The 25,863-nt window shown below is 37.0% G+C and overlaps 2 protein-coding genes across 3 annotated transcripts; one reads left to right on the forward strand and one right to left on the reverse strand.

The window, feature by feature from the left end:
• Window positions 1–364: 364 nt before the first annotated feature.
• LOC149020128 (mitochondrial-processing peptidase subunit alpha-like) lies at window positions 365–8,594 on the reverse strand. Of its 2 annotated transcripts, XM_089148212.1 has the most exons (14): window positions 8,378–8,594; window positions 7,423–7,665; window positions 7,042–7,338; window positions 6,760–6,927; window positions 5,592–5,759; window positions 5,396–5,476; window positions 5,151–5,217; window positions 3,756–3,853; window positions 2,450–2,522; window positions 2,284–2,354; window positions 2,139–2,188; window positions 1,628–1,740; window positions 1,470–1,544; window positions 365–746 (listed from the first exon to the last, which is right to left on the reverse strand). In XM_089148212.1, the coding sequence occupies exons 1-13, from the start codon at window positions 8,414–8,416 to the stop codon at window positions 1,492–1,494; spliced, it is 1,521 nt and encodes a 506-aa protein (XP_089004338.1). In that variant the 5' UTR covers window positions 8,417–8,594; the 3' UTR covers window positions 365–746; window positions 1,470–1,491. The 2 variants fall into 2 exon arrangements, with proteins under 2 accessions (XP_089004338.1, XP_089004337.1); XM_089148211.1 differs by lacking the exon at window positions 365–746 and having other exon boundaries at window positions 807–1,544.
• A 2,932-nt stretch (window positions 8,595–11,526) lies between these two features.
• LOC149020129 (alpha/beta hydrolase domain-containing protein VTE7-like) lies at window positions 11,527–25,013 on the forward strand. The gene is made up of 10 exons (XM_089148213.1): window positions 11,527–12,202; window positions 12,760–12,854; window positions 12,946–13,043; window positions 13,135–13,193; window positions 19,907–20,002; window positions 21,540–21,629; window positions 22,573–22,665; window positions 22,776–22,871; window positions 23,573–23,638; window positions 24,143–25,013. The coding sequence occupies exons 1-10, from the start codon at window positions 12,017–12,019 to the stop codon at window positions 24,269–24,271; spliced, it is 1,008 nt and encodes a 335-aa protein (XP_089004339.1). The 5' UTR covers window positions 11,527–12,016; the 3' UTR covers window positions 24,272–25,013.
• The last annotated feature ends 850 nt before the right edge of the window (window positions 25,014–25,863 follow it).

Here is a 25,863-nt window from a genome sequence, read left to right on the forward strand (position 1 = left end):
ATTTGCTCATTAATTTTTCAGAACTCAAAAATAAACCCCCCCCCTCTCTTCCTGATGTGTAGTGAAATAGTGTGAAAGAGCACAAACTTTTACTTATCAATCCACACTAGGCCTTGATTAGTCTTATTGATCATAATAATTTCATGGATATTGTTTGGATTGCTCAATTGGTAAGACCAACACCTCTTGACCATAGGTCAAGAATTCGACTCTTATGGACAACATATAAAAAGCACCATCCCCCATCCCCTTTATATAAAAAGCACCTTGTACCCCTCAAAAAAAAATAATAAATAAAATAAAATAAAATACATCTTATCATTATGAATTATAGAAACTCCTCCAACAACCACAGGGCTAAAGAGAAAAATCACGGGAAAAAAAAAAAAAAGTCATATTAAGGTTTAGGATCAGATTGAGCAATTAGCTAGGCAAAGGCCTCAACCATCACACCCCCAACATAGGATTTGCATTTAACCCTAGCCCATCATCAGGATTGAAAAAATCAGTCCAGCCTTCTTCGGGCTTTTATGGGTCAGGATTCAAGTTGTCCAGACCATACAGTTATACTTTCAGTATAAGGCACGCCAGAAAATTCTGCAGAAGGTAAGTTCTGAATAGTATTACAACTTACAAGAGAGATGAACAGTGGAAAGATCCTATGTTTGGCAATACTCAAGGAGAGCAGAGGTAGACCTTCCTCCTAATACGCGGTGGAGAGGTGTAAGGAGAGCACCGACCTGGACCTGACAAGTAGAGCATCCCAACTCAATTTTTTTAGGGAAGGGTAGATAAGAGGTTAAATACACCTTGACCACTGAGTCATATCTCATCAATGTGGTATGTGAGATAACATAACAGTGTGTCATAATATGGATGGAACATAATACAGTATACTGGAATTCATCTTCAGACACCTACAGAAATTATTCAACGAAGTCTGGGGAGCAAAACATGTATGTTTGGAAAGGCAAGACCAGAACAGGAAAATCAGAAAACAGAAAGAAACAGCGTAAAAGTAACGATGACAGCCAATCATTCTTCAGAGGTAAGCAGATGTGTAATAGAGTAAAAGAACTGCAAAGCTCCTCATTAAATTTCTACACCCCCACCCACCAAAAAAAAAATTTATTCCAACACCAATTATAGCTTCTCTGAAAATATGCAATATATTCCATTAACAATAGGTTAAGGGTTACACCATTGTAATATAGAAAAGAATTTTCCACCCATTTGAGTCTGGATAAGACCCATCACAGACCAACTATGGGCAAATCGAATGAAACATTGAGAATCAAAGCTACTGCACAGGACCATCAATCTTATTGATCCTAAAAGGGAATTATGTTTATATTCCCTATGAATTTTCCTTTTTTTGCGTTCTTTTTCCTTTTTATTTCCAACTGATACATCAAAAAGGTAAAAAGATGCCTCCAAAATTGCAAATGATGATGAAGCCAGTTATTAACCTGGCTGGATCTGTTACAGGGCCTACTTAGCATGGAACTTTCTGCTCACAGAATCGTAGCTCGGAACATTTATGACTGCCAAAAGAAAAAACAATCACAAACAGATACAAAACCAAACCAAGAAAAAATAGTCACCAATATGAGCAAAATGCAGTTACCATCTCCCCATGATGCCATTGTGAGCGGTGAGGAGATAACCTTCTGGGCTATGGAGGTAATATCCTTCAAAGTAACATCATCCACAGCCTTCAAGAAATACTCTACGGGTTTCCTGCAAAGATTAAAAAAAAAAATCATGAAAGATATCTAATAATTCTTTAGGAGGATAAAAAATTATAATCTTTCTAGTGCACATAATGCATGGTGCGTTGTTAAATCTTTCTGGTGAAATCCAAGACATGGTGCCACCGTTTTCATCAGACCTAAATTCCCACCATAATATGTTGCTAATAATTTCCAGTAATTTTTGGATACCCTGCTCAGCGTTCATACCAGTCTTCATTAAGCCTCGTAAAAAGTTGCAAGAGTTTTAATGGCGCCAATACACGTACAACTATTCAGCTATGTTTTGTAGGTAACAAGAAAGATACACAGAAAGAAGAGAAAGCGCAGAATGCACCAGGAAATTATTTCAGTAAGTACGATTGGCAATTGTCCAAGGCTGTATACCTCTCGCCATACGTCAAAATCTGTCGTCCTATATCTTCTGATGCAACACTCTACATAAACAAGAAGGTGCAAGTAAATGGCATGCTTCACATGGATGATATAGATAAACATATGCATGCTTTCAGCAAAGCAACTAACTACATACTCTGGATTCTAGGTTCATCAAAACTGCAGATTTTGTAGTTGCTTTGGCACGCGCCAGCTGTATCTCGTCAACTATTAGACAAGAAAACATAATGTCAGATGAAGCACTCACAAATGTTTAGTCTCCAAGAAACAACAGCTGCAAACAAAAAGGCTCAACAACCAACCTTGACCAGGTGTTGCAACTGCAAGAAGTTCACTTGCTGCTAAATCAACAGCTTTTGATATAAAATCAGAGCCCTAAAACCAGAAAGATGAAATTAGCATTCGAAAATTATCTAAGACAATCAAATGGCGCATCCATAAAGGAAAGACATTTCCAACCGGGAGGCACATGCTAATCTAAATTGCATGTGCACCTGAGGAGATGCTGAGAAGCATTTTGATTGGTTGGTCAAATTTACTGTTCTATCACTCCTCCAAAAGTATCAAATATAACATAGTTGGCAGATAATTTGCACATGAAAACAGCAGTTCAATGAAACCACAAATTCATATCATTACAAGTCATCTACAAGGTACACTGTCTCTGTAGTAGTATCCTAGACCCCCCCCCCCCCCCCCCCCCAAAAAAAAAAAAACCCAAAAAAAAAAAGTCAATCTCAACATCTACCCTAAAGCAAAAAGAATTCAGAATCTACATTCTGAAAAGACAGCAGACACATGGGTGCTTCTCTCCTTCAGATTATAATGGTTAAAAGCTTTGAACTGAAATGGGAACCATCAAGCCTATGCAGATTGACCATCTTTAAACCCTCTCTCAACACAACAATTGAAGGCATTTTTAAGGGCAAAAATTAAAAACTTGATACTTTTCTTATATTGATTTCCACAATTAATCAGGAATTCACTATGGAACATCAATAAGCAGAGATGACATTAACAGCTAGCCAATTTTTTTTGGTTTTAACGGAACATACTGAGAAATATCTAATCACAAAAATTTAATAATATAATAATGTATACTGGGTTATGGCACACATTTCCACAGACTGGCGAAGACTTCTTATAAAGCAAGGTTTTGGAGACCAGACAAAAAAAATTAGGAAAACAATATTGCTGATTGGACCTATGGATCCTATATATAAAGTCTAGCTGTATTGCAGAATTCACGTGAACCACAGATTTTCCTATAAAGGAAAACTCTATAGGACAATCATTAGCTCGGTATGATGTATGGGATGAAATGTTGGGCAATTAAGAAGCAGCATCAGATAAATTAGGTGTTGCAGAGATGAGGACGTTGAGATTGATGCGAGGTGAACCCAGGAAGGATAAAGGAATGTCATGAGAGTTGCTCTGAGTCAGCATAAGCTATTCCCCCAAGTTCAAACTTAAGAATTTAGTTGCTCAGTAGTCAAGTAAAATATAAATGAATACATGGAAAATTAAAGTTAAAGATTTAAGTATAATTTGTACAAAATTTTCTGATATCCATGCACCAAAATAGATGAAGAGATAAATGTCACTTACTGTTGTAGCATGAATCCCAAAGATGCCAGTATTATCGTAGACGCTGTTAAATGCAGAAAATGACTGAATTTGTTGATATTCATTCAGGACACGGAGATCTGTTCACATTAAGATTAAGATCAGGCAACAATTCATTTACGCGCAATAATCAACTAGATTACCCTTCATGTTTAAGCACAGGGTTTGAATCCCAACTGAGATGTAGAATGTGGCTAGTCATCTAATTGCATAGCCACATTCAATGACTTTCATCTTTCTTCAGGAATGGACCATTGGATCGATAAAGCGGGTAGGGTCAGTGGCGAACCCAAACCCCCGGGGGAGAGCAATCTCCCGCAGAGAAGGCCAAGTGCCTGGTGAGGTCAGAGTATAAGTTTGTTCATGTGTGTGCTGGAAATCAATGATCAGTATTCCAAAAATTTGTATGTGCATGCATGTAGTAGAATTACTTAGCTACTTTGAGAATCTGTGTATTTCCATTCAATAATTTGACATTTAAAGAAGACTTCAAGAAATGAGGCCCCATTAACTCAGAAAGAAGTTGAATGTCTGAAGAGGAAAATTGAGCAAGAAGAAACCCCCCCCCCTCTCCCTCCTAAAAAGAAAACAGACGTTGTCTAGAACCACTGTCACAAACCAAAATCCGCTGCCATCAACAGAATCAATGAATTCTAGAATAGATGGAACAGCACTGCAAGTTGTCATTCCATTACCATTGTATCAGGCTTCATTGGTCGATGAATTTGAACCAACCGATCTGCTATACAAACGAGGGTGATTGCCAGGTCAAGATTGTAATGCGCTTTTTGTTGCTTGTAAAAATCCAGAAACACCCGAGAAAATCCAAATTGATAATGGAGTTGGTCATAAAATGAAAAAGAGCTTGCTTTCATTCAATAGTTGTCATCACAAAAGAGACCACAAAACCCAACGTAAGGATGTCTATGGGACACTGAATTCCTCACGGTAATAATACATTCCATAAGCAGATGGGAAAATACTATTGATTAATGTTTAGCAAGGAGAAAGGGTGCTCATTTAAGGTGTAGAAAACTTGAGTTTCATCATATGGTTGAAAAACAGCAAAAAGTATCAGACTCAGAAGTTGCAACCCAAGGAAAATTTAGCGCCAGTAGCAGTTTTGTTTCCTAGGAATAGTGGTCCTGATGGAGGCCATTCGTCTTGCCAAAACTAACTTCTCATTTCTAGAGGCCAAATTCAGTTATCCAAACTGGGGATCTCAGTCTTCATGTTTAGTATGGTAAGCTTATCTTCCTAATGCTGATTTCCATCTGTAAGTTGCTATGAGCCTATGATGCCAATCTTACTGAATCTTTTTTGTTATCCAATACACAGAAATGACTGCCGTAACAAAACAAGTGCATGGCAACTCACATAGCCGCGAATACATCCCTTTTCCAGGTCCCCCAGCAGAGAAAGAGCCACCTCCTCCCATAAGCATCTGTAGGGAAAAAAATTAAAAAAAAAAAAAGAAATCATATTAACTTCAAGGAGAAAATAAAGAGACCACATAAGCATCAGTCTAGGGCTGCCCGCAATCCCACCCTAATAAACAAACATGAAAAACCAACCCAAGCCAAATTAAGCACTTCCAGATGCAAAGAGGAAAAATATCAAACCTGAAGCACAGTCAATGTCATAGCCTCCTTCTCCTTATGCCAGCCACCAGGGAATTCGAAAGCAAGGGCAACATGTGTTTTCTGAACAGACAGAAAGAATAAGGAACTTATCAGAAGCACCAAAAACAAATTCAGGTGGAACTCAGAAAGAAAAAATGACGATAAAAAATAGAGATCAAATTCTCATAACACGAACCTCTGAATCAGCTTGACAGCGATAATCACCTCCAACATACACAGATTTTGGCACCTCAGGACGAGGGACATTGGGAAGGTCAGATAGAAGAGGCTCTGCAACAGACAATAGTTCCTCATGTTCAACTCCAGATGCTACAAGTACCATCCGGGGAGCAGTATAATTCTCCTGAAAGTCTCAAAGCAAGCAGTCAGGAAAAAATAAACAAACTCATCCACTCATCCATCAATGTTTACGTATGTAAACTATATGGGCATTTGAAGGCAGCACTAGGTTTCTTTGCTAGGTGGCCCATTAGATTTGAAATGGCCAGTCTAAACCATAGTCACCATCAACCCAACCCCACCCACCCCCAAAAAGCCCCCCGAAAGAAACCTATACGTACCACTTCTGTCAGCTGAAATCAGGTCAGATACCTACGTGGCTACGTCCTAGCTACTTTATTTGTATTCTTTCCAATTAGTTCAGTTTGCTATTCAATGTTCTGCTAGATCGTTCCAGTTTGGTCCACTAAAACTGATACATTCTTGCTGAAATTCTGTTTTCAGACTTGTTCTCTCTATCAGATATCAGCCTGCACATGCTATTAGCTTCAGAACCTGCTACTACTATTAATACTAGATCCATGCTGTCAAAATGCATTCAATAACTTTTACAAATTCTGGTTCACTATTGCTGAGCTCTGGTACTTCTGGTTCTGTTTGTCAATTTTTCTACAATTTTGCACCAGTTTGAAGTTTCCATAGATGCAGTAGGATTTATCAAAAGTATAGTATTTTTATCCTAGATTTCAACCACAGTTAACAAACCATTCTACTGACCAAAATAATGCAGTAACTATAGTTTCTGACCTTATCTGAGTTGTTTTGCCAAATGTTTTTAAACCAGTTACAGAAACTTCTTTGGACTTCCGTAACTTGGTTCTGTTCAAGCTACATTCTAGCTGAATTTTCCTGGTTCAGGGTTGACCTTCATTTCGATAGAATGGCAAACATGTTCAGCACCCTTGAGTGTGCAAATAAGCAGCGGTATATGAAGGCAGATCGTGTAAGAAAACTATATTTCCCTGCTACATGACTCAACTAGAAATATCCATATAAATTAAGTACCTAGAAGAGAAAAAGAAAATGGCAACAACAAACCAAAGGTACAGTTTTTGTGAACTTACCGCAATGAATTCCTCCAAAATTGAACTATTCAATCTGTTCAATGCAGATTCAGGAGCCACAAGAGGATTTGCCAGTGCACCAGAATAGCCAGCAGAGTGAATTGCCTCCAAAAGCAAGCCCTGGGGATTGTTCATAACGTCTGCAATCTCTGATTTCACTTTTTGCAGCTGTAGCAGAACAAGATGCACTTCATTAACAGTAGATCCAGCATCTCATATAACAACTGGAGTAAACTTGTTCACTAAGTTCAATGAACTAAATAGATAACCATTGAATTAAACCTGTTCGTTGACCTCCCAATCCAAAAATACTGGGTTCCTCACACAGTCAATTAGCACTTCCACCATTTCAGGAACATATGTCTTCAAGGCATCAAAAGTGTACCCCATCTGTTCCCTTGATGCCATGGCTGTCACATTACCTCCAATTGCTTCAACTTCCCTTACAATGCGCAAATGACTCCTGTTTGTGGTGCTCTTGAAGGCCATCCGTTCCAGCAAGTGTGTCGCACCCAGAGAAATGGGTGTCTCGTAAATGGAACCACAGTCAACATACAAACCAATTGAGGCAGCTGGATTCTGCACAACCAATCAACCCAACAGCAGTTAGTCCACACATGGACAAAACCAGGCCGGGGGGGGGGGAAGAGAGGAAGAATCAACCGTTGAAGTTTCTGAAGCAATCCTGACACCATTGGGTAGGGTTGTTATCTTAGTCTTGCTTGGTTCAACATAGTCAGGAAGCGGAGGGGGTAAGTTGACACCTGGGAGAGGGAAGTCGAGGGGAGGGAGAGAATTAGAGCTTTCCCCCGTGAGCCAACTGAAGAGACCACCAGAAGAGGATGTCTTATTGACTACAGCGCTTGAACTTGCGAACCTGGCTGCTGCCCTATTAACTCCGTGACCCTATTCGTGCAGTTCCATACCAGAACAATGTCATCATCCGATTTCATGAGAATCCCAATAAATAAATCATTCTAGCAATAATTGATCTCAAATTAAAAAGAATTCTCGAGGGGGGGGGGGGGAATAAAATAAATGTTAAACCCAAAAGCGAAAGGTGAATCAGATAGTCTGCCTCAGAATTTACAATTTTTTTGGGACGAACATCTTCTAAGTTAGAACATCTTCTAAGTTAAAACGTCTTCGTTGTGTGTATGTTCTCATTCTACCTACCACCTCGGGTAAATTCAGTTTTTCTCTCTGGTTTACATTTAAACATCAGTACTCTAGATGCCCTCAACACTAAATCTATAGCCTCTGGCTCCATCGGGATCTGTATAAGAAAACTAAGGCTCACTGAACTAAAAATCACATCATCAGAATAAATGCCATCAAACTCACACACAAAAAAAAAAAAAAAAAAAAAAAAGAAGAGGTAAGATCATATCAGTACGCAAAATTCATTTACATATAAAAAACCAACCGGAAAAACAAAAAGGAATCGAGGAACACAATTTGGGGGAAATTAACATCAAATTAATCTACTTCTTGTGTTATTAAAAGGAAACTGTTGTAATCAAGCGAAAGAAGAAATATACTTCTCTTTTCTGGTAAGGATCGAAAGAAATAGATGAAATACATTGCACTAAGACTTTTAATCAGCTGACACACTGACCTTAAGAGCCCTAAGTCTTGATGCTGCTCTTCGATACATGATCGATTGCCAGAAAACCCTAAAAATTTCGGCCCACTTCCTGCTGCTTCGTGGGAATGGCTCTGCTAAGAAATGAAAAATTCCTGCAGAAAAATAAACGATGGAGTCGTTTTATCGATTTAACGCAATTCCGACTATTTAAAGCTCGTACTTTGCACAGACCGCACCGGACTGGTTTGCCGCAGCATACAAGTCACAGCGTCTATAATGTAAACCGCGACTGTAATTCACGAATTCAGGGTAATTCTTTTAATTTTTAATTCCTTTTTTCTAGTTAAACGAGTTTCAATTAGTTAGTACTAGCTGTCAGGCATCGACCGGGTTGGATTTGAACCGCGTCATACTAATTCAATCCGAATCCGAGTATAAAATCTTACCGGCAGATCCGATCCGATCAAATTACTCAGGTTTAATTAATTCTATCGGAACCTAAAAAATCCAACCATTCATTTATTACATAAAACAAAAAAATAAGATAAATATCACACTTCTTCCTCCGTTAAGTCAATAAATACCTCCTTTTTATCAATTATTTCCTTAAATTTTTCATCATCAATTATAAAAAAAAATTAGTTTAAATTTCAAATTACCTTCAAGTAATGTTATTTGTAAAATTTCAAAATACCCTTAATTACCTTAGTAGTTAAAACATTAAACTATTTTAATTAATTTGTTCCAAGACATACAAATACCTCTATGTCTTTTAATTTATATGCATATATTTCGCTAAGAGAAAAAAAATGAGAAAGAGGATTAAATTTATTTTTATTTATTTCTTTTTTTTTCTAATGAAAAATAAGCATTTAGATATATAACATACGAGCATTTTAAAATTTTAATAATAAAACTAATTGACTGTAATTTAGGGTTTTAACTATTAAAATAATTGATGGTATTTTAGGTTTTAACAATAATATTATCTGAAAGTAATTTAAGATTTTAACTACTACACTAATTGAAGGTAATTTAAAATTTAAATTAAAACATATTTTCAATTAAGAGTAAGTTAGAGTTTAAAAAATATATTTGATGGTATAAATAGAATTTAACAACAAAAGAAAATTTTGAAAGGAGGTGTTTGATAACTTTACTAGCTAATAAATGATGTTAGGGATATTATCCAACTAAAAGGAGTCCAAGTGTCATTTGATCAACCAAGAGAACACAAGTAATATTTACTCGACAAATAAAGATAATTTAATTTTTGGAAGGCGGTAGTTGAACGGATGTGTGAATATGTTAATTGAACGACTCTAAATTTCTACCATTAGATCTATTTACTAAATTTGAATCATCGAGTAAAATTCATATCTTCCCTCCCATTATTTATAGGTTAGTTAAGATAACTTTCTACTAACAGTTAAATTTTAAAAAAATAAAATAAGAAAACAATGTGGTTAGAGTAACGTTTATTTCTTTTTCCTCTATTCCATTCTCTATTTCTTCATTTGTTCCATCTCCATCGACTTTATTGAAAATTCTTTCATATGCATTAATGACGGTGGATATTTAGAGTCATTTAGTTAACTTATTCACACGTTTGTTTAGTTAACTTTAGTCTTTTTCTTTTAGGTTTGGTCTAACTCGGTTTTAGTTCTTAAAAAAATGACATTTTGCATTAGTCCATTTATAATATTCAAAGCTTACCATTTTTATTTTATTTTTGTAATATTTAAAAAAAATCCCAAATCCCTATAAGCTAGAAGATTCAAATGAAATTATCCAAAAATAATAAAGGGAACAGGATTTGTTTTGAAACAAAACAACTTTGTATTAACAATTGAACCTACGCCCCTTTTTTTTACCAAAAAAAACTACGCCCTTTTTAGTTTTTGCTAAAAGGTGTTCATCTGAGCAATCGAGATTTTGGACGGTTGGCTGAATATTTTTTTTTTCGTGTGGCATTGGTGAGGCATAAGTAAAAGAAACAATTGTAAACTATAGGGTGGGATATATATGTATATAAATACAAAATTTTATTTTTACATTTAAAGGTTTGAAAATTTTGAAATTTACAAAGGACATCCTTACCTTTATCGAAGAATCCCAATTATTCCTTTGAGTTCTCAAGTGTCTGAACCCTACGGTTATTTATTCTCTAAATCATAATTAAGAAGCTTTCTGTTCGACAATGTGGTGGAGGGCAGCGGTGGTTCTTGTTTATGCGGTTGCTTTGCGAAGCGTTCAATTCCAAAAGGGTGATGTTAGGTTTACCAGTGCTAAAATTGTCTCTTTGTTTGGAATGTTGTGGATCTATAATCTTATTCCCTTTCCTCTTTTGTAGGTTTAATTTATTAATTTTTATATTTTTCAAACCCTAAATTGCCCAATGATGCAAAACTGATTTTTGTGAAATATGGTTCAATGGATTTTCTTTTCGCTCCTTCATCTTGCTTATCTTCCTCAAGAATGAAAATATATTTTTCTTGTTATAAAATGCCCATATTTGCTTCACTCCCCATAACTGTTTTATTTTATATTTCAATAAAAACACCCATGGGAGCTAGTAGAGAAATTCAATCCCAATTTGATGAAGAGTAGATTAACAACCATGGATCTGCAAATTAACAGCGGGAATTTGGGAATTCATTGAATAGATGTAGGGATGTAATTTTGTAGATTTCAAAATTTTCAAACCAATTTTCAATCCTTCAAATATAAAAATAAAAATTTATATTTAGATAATTCCCCACCCTTTAGTTTACAACCATTTGATTAACATATGCTTACGTGGCCTAATCCTCACCATTTGCTGCTGCTACAAATAAAAATCCAGTTGCTTGGTTGCAGTATCCTTTAGTTGCTTGGTTGTTGCATTTTCCACGTATATAGTCTTATAACTGTTGGATTGCCGTGAAGAGAAAGAAGAAGAAACAGTTAAAAAAACTGGGAGTATGGGATTTTATATATTCAATAAAAGACAAGATATCATTATCCTCTCAAGATTATTGGTTTTCCTCTCTCGGAAAAGTCTATATTAACTTTAATCACTTGTTTTTTTTGACCAAACACATTAAAGGAAATGCATTTAAAGAAACAAGTCTGGAAATCCTCCCACCAGGAACATAGTACAACTTTAATCACTGATACAGAAGAAATAAATAAATCCAGTTTTGTAAATATTACACAGAGATTACATACACAATCTTAACCAAGAAGAAGCAACTATTGGATTGGGGGTATGGGACTTTATATATACAATAAAGATTCTTCGACCTGGTTTTTCCTCGCTCGGTAAAAGTCTATCTCAACTTTAATCACTGATAGAGAAAGAGATAAAACCCAATTTGTAAAGATTATACAGAGATTACACAATCTTAACCAGTGTTTATCTTGTTTATAACGATAGTTAATCTTATCATTTCATCCAGTTTTTTCAGTTTACAGCTTACACGTTCAAATTAATTGAAATATGGTTCACGAAAGAGGGAAAACGGGAAATGTGCATACGGTGATATGGCTCACCTGTACAATGATCAGCGGTGAATAATGTCAGTTTGCAGCTATGTACGAGAACAACAACACATGTTTAAGCAGAAGCATCAGTGCCTTTCTGCTATGTTCTCAGTTAGTGCCAAGTTGTGTTGGTGAGTTTCAGCAATGTTTGCTCTGAGTGTCGGTTTTCCACCAATTCAATCTCCGGGGAGATGCAAAAGAAGCTCAGGAGGTAACGGATTTGGGGTTTGGGCAGATGGGTTTCCACCATTTCTTCCAAAAGAAGTCGAGAAAATCAAAGACCCATTTGCTCAAAAGCTGGCTAAAAGGATTGAGAGAGTGCCTGTGCAGGTGATTCATTAATTCCCCCTTCACTATTCAGGTTAAGTTGTTGTTGCAGTTACATACTTCCATTTGAGCTTCAGTTCCGAGGCATCTGTTTTTGTTTGGTTTCCTGTCCCTGCGGTTTAAAAGGGTTTCTGTGTGATTGTGCGGTATGGTTGTTTCCAGGGGACTTCAATATTGATAAATGGAAGTATTTGTCGCTGATTCTTTTTCCCCCTTGAATATCTTTTGGGGCTATGTACTTCGGTAGACTATGTCAAGTCTTTAAACCAGGCATTCATTGGTATTGTTTTTTTGGGTTCTATTTGGTTGTGGGGAAGTGGAGGGCAAGGAAGCCAATGTAGAAAGAGAAACAGCATAGAAGAAAATTAACTCTTATGTAGTTGTTGGTTTTCCAGCAGCAAACTTGTTGTTCTTGTATATGTTTGGGCTAACATCATAAGAAATTACACGTTTGGTGAGTCGCTACCTACCTAGGGTCTCATAAGCTAAGTATCCATCATGCACTTCTCTTGTATTTTTTATTTGCAGGATTAACATCTGGGTGCCTTCTGCTGTTGCAGGTTGGTACATCAGAGAAATGCATTATGAGTAGTTGTGTGAAGCCATTGCTGGAAACGGAGAAAAATCCTGTAGTTCTTCTTCATGGTTTTGACAGGCCAGTATCATATGCTAATTATATTTAGGCTGTATTTTATGCATGCAGGCAGTGCTTCCTGAGTTGCTGAAGTTCATTTTTTTGTATTCAGCTCTTGTTTAGAATGGAGATACGCATACCCATTGCTGGAGGAAGCTGGGATGGAGACTTGGGCTGTGGATATTCTTGGCTGGGGCTTTTCTGATTTAGGTTTCAATACATGTCTCACTTCTGAATTCCTTGGGATATATACTCTCAGTCGTTATAACATGTTCCTCTGGTTTTCTATTGCTTGTATCAGAACTGGTTCCTTCTTCCGACGTGGGAGATGTGGCAGCAAAGCGGAACCACCTCTATCAGGTATATTTATTACTGGCTCGATGCTAAGATATAGGGAAAATAGTTGTTAGAAAACAAGCTTTAAATAATCAAAACAGCAATTGAACTTGAACATAGAAAATAAAGAAGAAGAAGAAGAAAATAGAGATAAAGAACCAATAGAAGAGGCCTGTGATTCTAGCTTAAAGAGTCTAGAATCACAGAGCCCTTTTATTTATAGCTTCTAATGAATCTAATACAACTTGAGAGACAAGTAATTGTCCTCTATAAAAAGGAAACAAAAAATTACAGCTTTAGTAACTTCTTAGCTCCTAAAATAGAAAGTTTTGAAATTAGAAATTACCACAAAAATAGAAACTATGTTTTCTAAAAAACTCCCAAAATTTATGTAGCAAGACTCCTACATTAGAAATAGAAAGTAGAATAATATCAATAGCACAATACGGTTCACGTGAAAAGTAAAAACCAGATTCTACTATTCACATGAACAGTAAAATAACAAAAAAGTGCGTATACTTCAACAGATAGACTGAAAACTTGGTCTGAACAGAACTTTGGTTAACAAATCAGCTAGTTGGTCAGTAGAGCTCACAAAAGGAGTTGCAATAAGCTTCTTCTTGACTACATTACGCACAAAGTGACAGTCTACTTCTATATGCTTCGTCCTCTCATGGAACACTGGATTACTAGCAATGTAAGTGGCTGCTTGATTATCACAAAACATTTTCATAGGGGCAGAAACTAGAAATCCTATTTCCTCTAACAATGAACGAAGCCACATCAATTCAGCAGTGGTGTGGGCCATAGCCCTATACTTAGCTTCAATACTAGATCGGGCAATGGTGGACTGTTTCTTCCTCTTCCAAGTCATAAGATTTCCACCAAGAAAATTATAATAACCTGTAGTTGACTGACGATCAATGACGGATCCAGCCCAATCGCAACCAGAAAATGCAACCAAGTCCATACTCCGATTTAGTTGATAAATGATCCCTTTTCCGGGCGCACTCTTAAAGTACCGAGGTACTCTCGTTGCTGCGTTCCAATGGACCTTCCTAGGAGAATGCATAAACTGACTTAACACACCAATAGAATAAGAAATATCAGAAAGAGTAACAGTAAGATAAATAAGTTTCCCAATAAGGCTCCTATAACGATGGACATCATCTAACAAATCACCATCATCATGTCCTAATTTCAACTAAGGATCCATGGAAATGTCGCTAGGTTTAAAAGCAAGCATGCCAGTCTCAGTCAAAAGATCTAACACATACTTCCTTTGTGACAAACTCACTCCCTGTTTACGGCGGATCACTTCAATCCCCAAGAAATATTGTAGATCACCTAAATCTTTGGTTTGAAAAGATTTCTGTAAGTGTGCCCTGACTGTATGGATTGCATCAACATCATTGCTTGAAAGGACAATATCATCAACATAAATTGCCATAATGACAACACAATCATCTTGTCGTCTAACAAACATAGAGTGATCAGAATAACACTGTACAAAACCAAAAGACTCCACAGTCTTGCTAAATTTCTCAAACCAAGCCCGTGGAAACTGTTTGAGTCCATAAATCACTTTATGAAGCCTGCAAACACTAACATTGTCCTCCCCCTGAGCAACATACCCTGGAGGTTGCTCCATGTAAACTTCTTCATGAAGATCATCATATAAGAATGCCTTTTTTATGTCAAGTTGAGAAAGAGGCTAATCATAATTCACAGTCAAAGATATCAAAACACGGATAGAATTAAGTCTCGCCACAGGAGAAAAAGTCTCAAAATAATCCACACCATGTGTTTGTGTATAATAGCCCTTAGCCATCATGCGGGCCATAAGCCTTTCGACCGTACCATTAGAATGGTACTTAACAGTATACACCCATCGACAGCGGACCACATCTTTCTCAGGAGGTAAGTCTACTAAAGACCATGTATGACGAGAATGTAAAGCATCCATTTCCACATCCATGGCGGCTTTCCACTAGGAATTTTAAGAGCTTCGGTATGATGGATTGGAATATGAATGGCAGACATAGACAAAGCAAGACAACGAAAGCTAGGAGGGAGATGAGAGATAGAGACAAAATTGGAATCAGGATAAACAATGTTAGAGTGTAAAGTACAAGTACGAGTACCTTTCCTCAAAGCAATTGGTAAGTCATTTAAAGGTGGAGTGACATCTCCACTAGAAGAATCCGCCGGTGGAGAGGATGAAGAAGGAAAACCCGTAGGGCTAGCTTCAGGCTCCACTAAAGGAGAGCCGCTAATATTGTTAGGAGGAACTCTACTATCAATAGTATGTTCTGCCAACTTATGTCTCCGCTGATAAACCTGTAGAGAAACAGTGCTAGTGGAAGGAACTAAAGAGGGAATAGGAGGAGTATCGTCCAAATCACAGTTTTCAACAGATATAGATTGACTAGGATAATAAGGAGTATCTTAAAAAAAAGTCACATTTGTACTTGTAAATTGTTTGCAAAGAACCAGATCATAACAACGAAAACCTTTTTGAGTACGTGAGTACCCAAGAAAAATACACTTAACAGAACGGGGGGAAAGTTTATCCAAAGGATGTGGTATGTGAACAAAATACACACAACCAAAAATTTTGGGTGGAACTAAAAAACGGTTCACTATTGGGAAAAACAATTGAAAAAGGAGACCAGAAAGCAAAGTCATAGGCATTTGGTTAATTAAATGAGTAGCAGTCAAAACCGCATCACACCAGTAACTCTTGGGAACATTCATCTGAATCAAAATAGCGTGTGCAACCTCCAAGAGGTGACGATTTTTGCGTTCAGCCACTTCATTTTGTTGGGGGGAGTGAATGAACAACTGGTTTGATGAATCATTCCAAGACAATCACATAGGTTAGATATATCATGTTGCACATATTCTAAAGCATTATCAGACCGAAAAATTTTAATAGGAAGAGAAAATTGAGTCCGAATTTCATAAATAAAACTTTTAAATGTAGTTAAGAACTTTGTCCGATCCTTTAAAAGATATAACCGTGTAAGGCGGGAGAAATCGTTCACAAAAGTGACAAAATATCGAAAACCATGTCTATTACTAATTCTACAAGGACCCCAAATATCGGAATGAACAAGAGAAAATAAGGACTCACTACGAGGGATAGAGCATGGAGGATAGGTGGCATGATGATGCTTCCCTAACTCATATGCTTCACAATTTAATTTAGACATTGATTTAAAAGAAGGAAATAAAATTTTTAATCTAGGTAAAGACATATGGCCTAAACCACAATGCCACTGGAGAGTGTCTACACCATCATCAGAGAGAGCCGCAATATTGGTAGCATAGTCCAAATAGTAGAGTCCGTTGCTTTCACGCCCTCCACCAATCGTCTTCCTCGTGTGAAGGTCCTGGAAAACACAAGAAGTGGGAGTAAAAGTCACAGAGTAGTTTAGTGCTTTAGTTAATTGACTAACATATAATAAATTAAAAGGAAAGTTAGCAACATGAAGTATGGATGACAAAGTAAGAGAAGGTGTAGGAGAAATACTTCTAGAGCCTAGAATAGGTGTGGAAGTCCCATTAGCTATAACAATAGAATTTTTAGTGGTCTATTTAAAAGAAGAGCTGAAAAGTGATGACTTACCAGTCATGTGGGAAGAGGCCCTTGAATCGATGATCTATCCAAGGGGTGGGAGTAGAAGTGAGAAGTGATGTGTTACTTGTATGAGAAAGTGTGGCAACAGAAGTACCAGTGGATGTGGAAGCGCCAATCTCAAAATTTTGCAATCGGCGAAGGATTTGGCTTACATCTTCTTTTAGAGTCTTAGACAAGTCCCCTGAAGAAGATCCATAACCATTATCGTTGTTTGCTATAGTATCAGTACCATCATCGAAAACGGCATGATTGGCAAGGTGCTTGGCCCACTCTGGCTTTCCATGTTTGGCCCAACAAGCTTCCACTAAGTGCCATGTTTTACCGCAATGAGTACAAAGTCAAGATGTCTTATCAGACAGTTGAACACCACGACCTCCAGAAAACTTGCTAACTCCCCTTGAACCACGACCACGTCCCCTTCCACGAGAGGTAGTGAATGCTGAATTTTCTCCTTTAGAATTTTTTTCTGGAGAATTCCCTTCAAGCAAGGCAATACGTTGAAGTCTAGAATATGCTTCACTAAGGTTAGGGACATGCTCACCAGCAATAAGATGTCCTTTGACAGATTTTAGTTCAGGGTTCAATCCTGCAAGAACTTGGACACAAAAAATTCATTCCGTCGGGCCTTAAGCTTCTATATATCTGTGGTGAGAGGTTGAAAGACATTCAACTCCTCCATCATGCCTTTAAAGGAGTTGTAATAATCCTGCAGAGACTTGTCAGCTTGCTGAAATTGAAATAGCTTTTCATAAATACTAAAAATCTGAATCATATTTTTAGCTTGGGAATAGGTCTCTTGCAAGTCATCCCATATTCCCTTTGCAGTCTTATGGAACATTACATTCGCTGCAATATCAGGTTCCATACTATTCCACATCCAAATTTTGATGATTGCATCATCTTGGATCCAACTAAAATAGGATTTGTCAGTCTCCGCAGGAGGTTCATCCTCAATGAACTTAAGCTTACCTTTTGCAAGTATGTACACCTGAACCGCTTGTGACCACAACAAGTAATTAGAACTACCTTTGAGCTTGATAGATGTAATTTGAACGTTTACATGATCTCCTTGAGATCCTTTAGATTCAGCCGTATTCATGGTTGAGTCACGTGTAAGTGAAGACATTAAACTGAGGTAGATATCACTCAAATCAGTTTTCCAAAACTTGAAGTAGAATGAGCAAAAAAAAAACTTAGGACCGAATAGGAGAAAAAAAAGGGTTTGCAAAGTGTAGCAAAAAAGAGGTAACGAAGGTAGGTAGAAAACAATATTTAATATAAGTTCTGGAACGTGTAAGAGTAATGTAATACGTAGAGAAGATCAGTTCACATGAATATTTGATCTAATAGTCCATACATTAGGTGGCTGCACACCAAGGAAAACAGAAAAAAAGAACTTCAGAAGAGAATATTGAGAACAACACTATTTTGATTCAAAAAAGCTCTGATGCCATGTTAGAAAACAAGCTTTAAATAATCAAAACAACAGTTGAACTTGAATAGAGAAAAGAGAGAAGAAGAAGAAGAGAAGAGAGATAAACAACCAATAGAAGAGGCCTGTGATTCTAACTTAAAGAGTCTAGAATCACAATTCACAAAGCCTTTTTATTTATTACTTCTAATGAATCTAATACAACTTGAGAGACAAGTAATTGTCCTCTAGAAAAAGGAAACAAAAAATTACAGCTTTAGTAACTTTTTAGCTCCTAAAATAAAAAGTTTGAAATTAGAAACTACCACAAAAATAGAAACTATGCTTTCTAAAAAACTCCCAAAACTTATGTAGCAAGACTCTTACATTAGAAATAGAAAGTAGAATAATATCAATAGTACAATACTGTTCACGTGAGATTTTACTGTTCATGTGAACAGTAAAAACCAGATTTTACTATTCACGTGAACACTACCGTGAACAGTAAATAACAAAAAAATTGCGTATGCTTCAACAATAGTTATGTGACGCCAGAGTACTGCTTCCCTCTCATATTCAGGTTCTTTATTATTTTCTCTGTTCTGCTTACCATGTGGACAGATGCTCTGGCGCTGCCACTGTGTGGTGTGCAGATTACCCACCCCCTTTCCCAGCACTGTCATTATAAGGAATTATCTCCCTGAGATATTAATGCTAGCATATTCAAACAATTCATAATAGCTGTTCCTAGATGTTTATGATTGATAATTATCAGTTTTTCACATAAAAGTGAATTGGTATCTAAGTACAACATACAACACATGCTTCCATGGGGTGTGTGTGGACTCATTGGTCCTACCCATTTCAATACCTCAAAGGTCAGCACCAAGATGGGTGGTACTTTGGCCATGGTTTATGTCATGATTACCAGGTTTTCCAGTTCTGGTCAGTATTGTTGACTCAACTGAATTGTTAACTCTTTGGGATGGTCTCAAGATTTCCATGCTCTTGGTTTGAGGACAGATTTGGTTTGGGCAGAGGTGGTATTCTGTGCCTTCCATAACGTTAATCATTAGGAGTACTTATAATGGATACTCTTTGCTGTGCTCACTTGATGCCTTACTGTCCAACATGAATGCCTTTTTCACCTGTCGTAAAGAAAATTAAAATCATTGTCCAAATAAATGCTCTGATTGGTTAGTTGAATAGCTGACGAGTGCATGGAGTTTGGATACCTCCTTGTATAAAAGGATTATATTCTGTGTGGTATGTGAGGTTTAAAGTATCGATATCGAGTATCGTATCAATTAGGTGATTTTAAGAGAAGTATTGTCCTGTATCAAGTATTGTATCGCTTTGGCTAATGTATTTTAGTGTGATTTAATGGAGAGATGTATCAAGATGTATCGTATTGTTTGGGAACAAATATGAATACGTATCGGCTAGTATCGTATGGTATCGTGGGATACTTTAAACCTTGGTGGTATGGTCTTATTTGGTCATTTTGGTATACTCTTGGCTGCTGAAGTAATTTTTGTATAATGTATTGTGATTTTTCTTCAATTGGGCGGCTGGATAGATGCCTGTTCTCCAAGAAGGCACTGTGCAAATCCATGGTGGAAATTTATTTTCATCTGTTATCAAGCCACAGCTCTAAGATTTTCTGTTTGATTCTTACTATAGCTTTGGAAGTCCTACATCAAAAAGCCTATGGTTTTAGTTGGACCAAGCCTTGGTGCTGCTGTTGCAATTGATTTTGCGGTGAACCATTCAGAAGCTGTAAGTATTTCCCAAAACCATTTATTGTGAATCAATTTGTGGAGACATCAGATAGGCCTTTTAATTTTTGTTTGCTTTTGAATGTCTGTCTCAAATTCTTATTCTGTTTGGTCCATACGTAGCACATCATTTTGGTGGGGAACTACTTTAAAATTGCCATCTTTGCTTGCTCTGTTTTGTTTGTTTGTGTCTGATGGTATTTTAACTTCTTCACACCGAACAACTCTTTTGGTAAAAGTTGAGTTGGACATGGGAGGAAGTACATGTTCTCTTGTGGAGTTTAGCTCATCTCTAATAAGATAGTCATAATCAAGGTCGAAGAACCCTGAAACCTGTATTGCAGTATTAGAGTGATCGTGTCATATGCCAAGATCTTGAAATGTATAGTCAGCAAGGGCTCTTAACCCAAGAAGACAAAAAAACATGACTTAGTTAAAGTTTGTTGGGGCCCTTGGACTGAATTTGGATAATTTTTTCTTTTTTAAGGAATAAATTGGCTTCAATAGGAATTCATTAGAGAAGAGGAAAAGATCATAGGTAAAATGAACAGAATTCTGGAGAAAAAAGACTGGGGATACCAAGATCTATGTCTGTTACAGCAGAACAAAAGAAACTCACCCTCCCTATGTCATACTAAACATCTCTTAGGAAGAAAAAGTAGAGACCCTACCAATGGGTTGACTCATTTACACTGGCTAGCATTTTTGCATCATTTGCAACTTCAACTCCTTATGTAAACTTCCTTTCAGATGGGCATTCCTTAGGAATGATGGAGCTTCCAAAGGAAGACCAAATACGCAATCGGTTAGTTGAAATTGCTGATGTGTCTTGGGGGTGCTTATGAGATAGGATACTAGTTGAGGGCCTAAAGGCACATGAGGAAGAGATCAGAGGGAGAGACCTGGATAATTTATTTGAACTCTTTCTGGTTTCACCCTGGCTGAGTTGGCATTGGTACTGGGATCTAGGCTGTGAATTTTAAGAAAAGATGACCAAACACTATTGGATATTCAATCAGCATTTAAGTAATATTGCTCATGATTTGAGTGGTATAATAGTGTAACCCAACTTACTTTTGCTTCTCATAGCCCCCCTTTTGTTCTTGATGAAACAAGGTAGGCCCCTTTTATTTTCTCTTTTCATGCTACCAGATAACTGTTGCCTTTTTTTTTTTTGGGGGGGGGGGGGGGGGGGGGGGTTTTTTTGTTTGTTTGGTTTGGGGGGGGGTGTTATTGGCAGGAGCAAGGAGAAAATGATCAATTTCCATAACTTTGTCTTAGAGTTACAGAGACAAAATACATAAGACGGTCCCTGTGTACACATCAGTCTATACCAAGTGGGAGTTTCCTGCATCTGCATTCTCTTTATATTTAATTTTCTCCGAATGGAATATTAATTAACTGAATCCCCAAAAATGTTGAACAGACTTTGAAATATCCAGTACTTCGAATACCTCAAATCTTATATCAGTCCACTACTTGGATCATAAAATCATCCATGACTATCTAATTGCTGTTTTACTTCTTTAATGTTTCAGGTAAAACAGTTGGTGTTGATTGATGCAAGTGTGTATACGGAAGGCCCCAGAGATCATTCTAAATTACCTAGAATAGTATCCTATGCAGGGGTGAGTGTTCTTTGATTCTGTAAGGAAGTAGCTCTTGATGCTTGTTTGTAATTCTAAAAGGATCTAAGAAACAAGAATGGCCAGTAGTATTCAGAGCATTTAATCAGCATTAAGTTGTCAAATATGGTTGATGATAATTCTAGTATCCATGTCCCTCCTCGGCTATGCCTTTTTGGTTAGGGATAACACTTAAGGGACTGCCTTCAATCATAATAGTGTGAAGGAATATTTCAAAATATTTTCAAACCTAATCCTGTAGATGCTGTGTTTTGAGTGAAGCCACACCTATGCCATTGCTCCTTCTCTATCATTTTCTTTCTAGAAGTGTGGGCTTCCAGTTTTAGGGAGCCTATGGTGTCTTTGGTCATTCTGGCAGATTTGTCTTCCTCTTGGGAAGGTTGGAATGGCAAAATTTATAGTCTTGAGTGGTAAAAAACTAATGCAAGTAGGCACTATTCTAGTAGAGAACCTCTGAGTGGATCAAATATTTCAAGAGTGATGTATTTTTATTTCTTTTTTTTTAGATCTTCTGATCCACCCGTTTTGGAACTCTTTTTGGAGATGAAACCCATTTTTGTCGAATAGACCATATTGAGATTCACAAACAATGTTATGAATGGCTTGATTTGACCATTAGAATTATCTTTGACCTCAGAATGCAATCCAGTAGGTGCTTTTCAGGCCTTCAAACATCCAAGAACTTTGCACTAGCTCGAAGCAAACTTCTAATGTTCAATGTGATGCACTGATTTTTATTTCAAAGAATGGAAGGACAGACTAGAAAACCTAATAACGAATATGGAATTAATGAGGGCTAGCTTTTTTACAGAAAAGATGCTTTATCAATGAGCATGCTCAGCATTTCCTCCATGTCATATAGTATCCTTCCTTTTGGTATTTCACATATTGAAATCAATTAGCCTTTGACACTTCCATATACCAGGTGTCTTTACTGAAGAGCATCCCCTTGAGGATGTATGCGACTCGTTTGTGCTTCAAGGATGTTTCATTTACTACCAACATAGACTGGACATCTGTGAGAATTTGAATCAACTTGAATATTTGTGTATGTGGTTTTCTTTAGCAGGAGATTTATACTAGTGATTGTTATAAAGATTAATCCTTTCTGCTTGCGTATATTTTTAGGTGGGCCGCTTACATTGCCTATTACCTTGGTGGACAGATGCCACTGTTGATTTTATGGAAGCTGGTGGCTATGATGTTAGTTCTCTAATAGAACAGGTACTTGAGAGCCAGGAAAGGTCATTGATTCAAACACTACTAGATTCACATTTCCTTGTGCTTATATGAGGTGAGTAAAAAATGAAAATGGAACAAGAAAGAGCCAGCTTTCCTTCCTCTGTTTTATGTTTGTGACACATGCAGGGAGGACATTTAATGGATGACTGAGGGAGTCTAGACCATTTATTCTTTCAATAGATGATTGTAACTAGCTCATCTGTAGGTTTCCCATCTTATTACTGCTACAATCTCCTCCCCAACCTCATACTCCCACCCCCACCCAAAAAAAAAAAAAAAAAAAAATCCAATTCTCTGGAAAAAGTCAAATTTTAAACATTCCATGAATTCAACTTTGCATTAGAGATCCATGAAATACCTGTTGATTTGTTGAATGGTACATCTCAGCTTGCTGCATGTATTTTCCTTCCTACTGGAATTCCTTTGTAGGGAAACTAGTTTGGACCGAAGTATAGTTTGAGTGACTGGAGTCAGCAGTGCTTTTTTGAATTAATGAAGGTTAAGAATACGGGTTACTTCTATTGATTAGAGGATCCTAGCAAGCTGTATTATGACTAAATTTTACATGGCTGATGAATGTGGATAATCCATTTCTTGATTGTGGAGCTCGTGGCTATTAAACAACCTGATCAGATGATCCCCTAAACTTGTTTTGATTTCTGTTAACTCTTGACATTCTACAGGTTAAGCAGGAGACACTTATCATCTGGGGTGAGGATGACCAGATTATCAGCAGCAAGCTTGCAGTGGTTTTATTTCTTGAACTTCGATCCTTTTAAGCTTCAAATACATCCATTGGTCATAAATTATAGTTTTTGGAAGGCATTAGCAATTGTTTGCTTTATTTATTGCTCTAAAGGAAAGATTATTTATTCTTCTTACACTGGTTATGGGTAACCTGCCCTTATTCTATATGGAACATATTATGCATTAATGGAGTAGATTTTCGATAATGCATTCTTAAAACTCAATTCCTCTTATCTTTTTACTTTGGAATGTGTTCTTGTTAGAGTAATAGTTGCACATGGACTTCTCAACAACTGAATCAGCAATTTGAATTTGAATTTGGATGCACATTCACACTCCAAAATCTATTTCAAAAATGTGCACCAAAGATAAGTCTAGTGTGTTGAACCATCTGCATGATAGGTCGTGTCAAAACCCCACTAGATAGATGTATTTTCTGAATCTGTGTACCCTTGGGTCCCTTCACAAGATTTCATATTTTATTTATTATGAATTATGATGTGCAGAGATTACACTGTGAACTGCCAAATGCAATTCTGCGCCAAATACCAGAGTGTGGTCATATCCCTCATGTTGAGAAGCCAGACCGTGTTGCCAGGTTGATTGTTGATTTTATTCAAGGCAGTAGCTGCTAAGTGGCCAATTTCTTTTCCAGGTGTTCAAAAGAAAATGATACTGGTGCATACCATGAGCCTCTTGAGTCTCAGTATTGTAATAAAGTATCTCTTTTATGTACTGCTTATGAACTTGGCTCTATCCACCTATTGCTGTCATCCAACTTTGGGAAGCTGGTTACCCCCCAAAAAGAACAAAGAAGAAAGAAGAAAACTTTGGGTAGCTAAAAGGATTTTATCCAGGTGTTTACAAGGATTTTCATCTCCAGGAGTTTATGATATCTGTCTTATATGTTAGTGATTGCATGCAACCACAGAGGTGGATTAAGTATATTTGATGAGCATTATGTTGCTAGTAAGGATGATGGTGGTTATTTATTAATGATAATGTTGATGGAGAGATACTGATTTCTTTGTCTTCTTTAATTGTAGCCATGCTTGTGGGGCTTTGTGTGGAACTCCTTTGGTGTTCAAAACCCAGTACCCAGTAATCAAATTTGGCTCACTGATCTTAAAAGTAAATTCTCTCTTTAGAGTTTGCGGTCTGGGAATCTAACAGCTTATCTTTGTTGTCTTCACCCATCATGAATATCTGGAAGGAGCTGAACTTATTAGCCTTCAATAATATAAACCTGATCAGAAGTTCTTCCATCCAGCAAAAATTAGAGTCTGAATTGTCTCCCCAGTGTCTGTGCTCTACAGACGGCTGTTGAACACGAATTACAAGGGGTTCACAGGATTAGGATGATCGGGTTTATTTTTTTTAAATATTTTACTATTTTTTACTTGTGAGTCTTACATAATTTGTGGTTGTAACACTTCAGAAGAGCACAACTATAAAACATAGAAGGCATGAGTATCGGATTTTAATTTGCTCATAGATTTTGCCACATACGTAAAATTGAGTGGTAACGTGAGAGAATATATATGTAAATATAAAATTTTAATTTTACATGTTTAAAAGCATTTAACTTTACAAAGTAAATTTATATTAGGAATCATGGAAATTAAAGTAGAAGGAAAATACCCATAGTGGAGGAGAAACGCAGAATGATTTAGAACAACTAAAGTTTACTACTAATAAATTTTGTTCTTTTGGAAAGTAAACGAAGAGGTGGCATTGGTTGAAGGTACTTTAAGATAGAATCACTGCTTACATATTGAGATACTCCAGTGTGAATTTGACTTGAAGAAGCTCTATGGAATTTGGCTTCTCAGGTAATGTTTGACTGAAGAAGCTTTTATAGAAACTGGATTTGACAAACATAGGATTCTTTACTAATCTGTTCTAACCATTTCAAAGCAAAAGTAACCGAAAGCTTTAATTAAAGAGAAAACAATGCTAAAAAGAAGAGATGGGAGATTAAACCCTAAAAAGAGGGGGGCAAAATGCAGGAGCAACGGTGCAGATGTTCGTCTTCCCTTTCTCTATTTCTTCTCTCTCTCTGATATCGCCTCCACACTAACCTCGTTCTCGTTTGTCTTTCCTTTCCCCTTCAAGATTACTTGAAAACAAAGAACCCTAATCTTTTGCCTTTTCTGTGGTCGTCTCCGCTAAAAGTCGTTGCAGGTATCGTTGCCTGAAGCTGAAGCTTCCGCACAAGAAGTTGAAG

The sequence above is a fragment of the Hakea prostrata genome, chromosome 3 (assembly GCF_041222555.1).
Source record: "Hakea prostrata isolate BN-2017 chromosome 3, UWA_Hpros_2, whole genome shotgun sequence".
NCBI lineage: Eukaryota > Viridiplantae > Streptophyta > Magnoliopsida > Proteales > Proteaceae > Hakea > Hakea prostrata.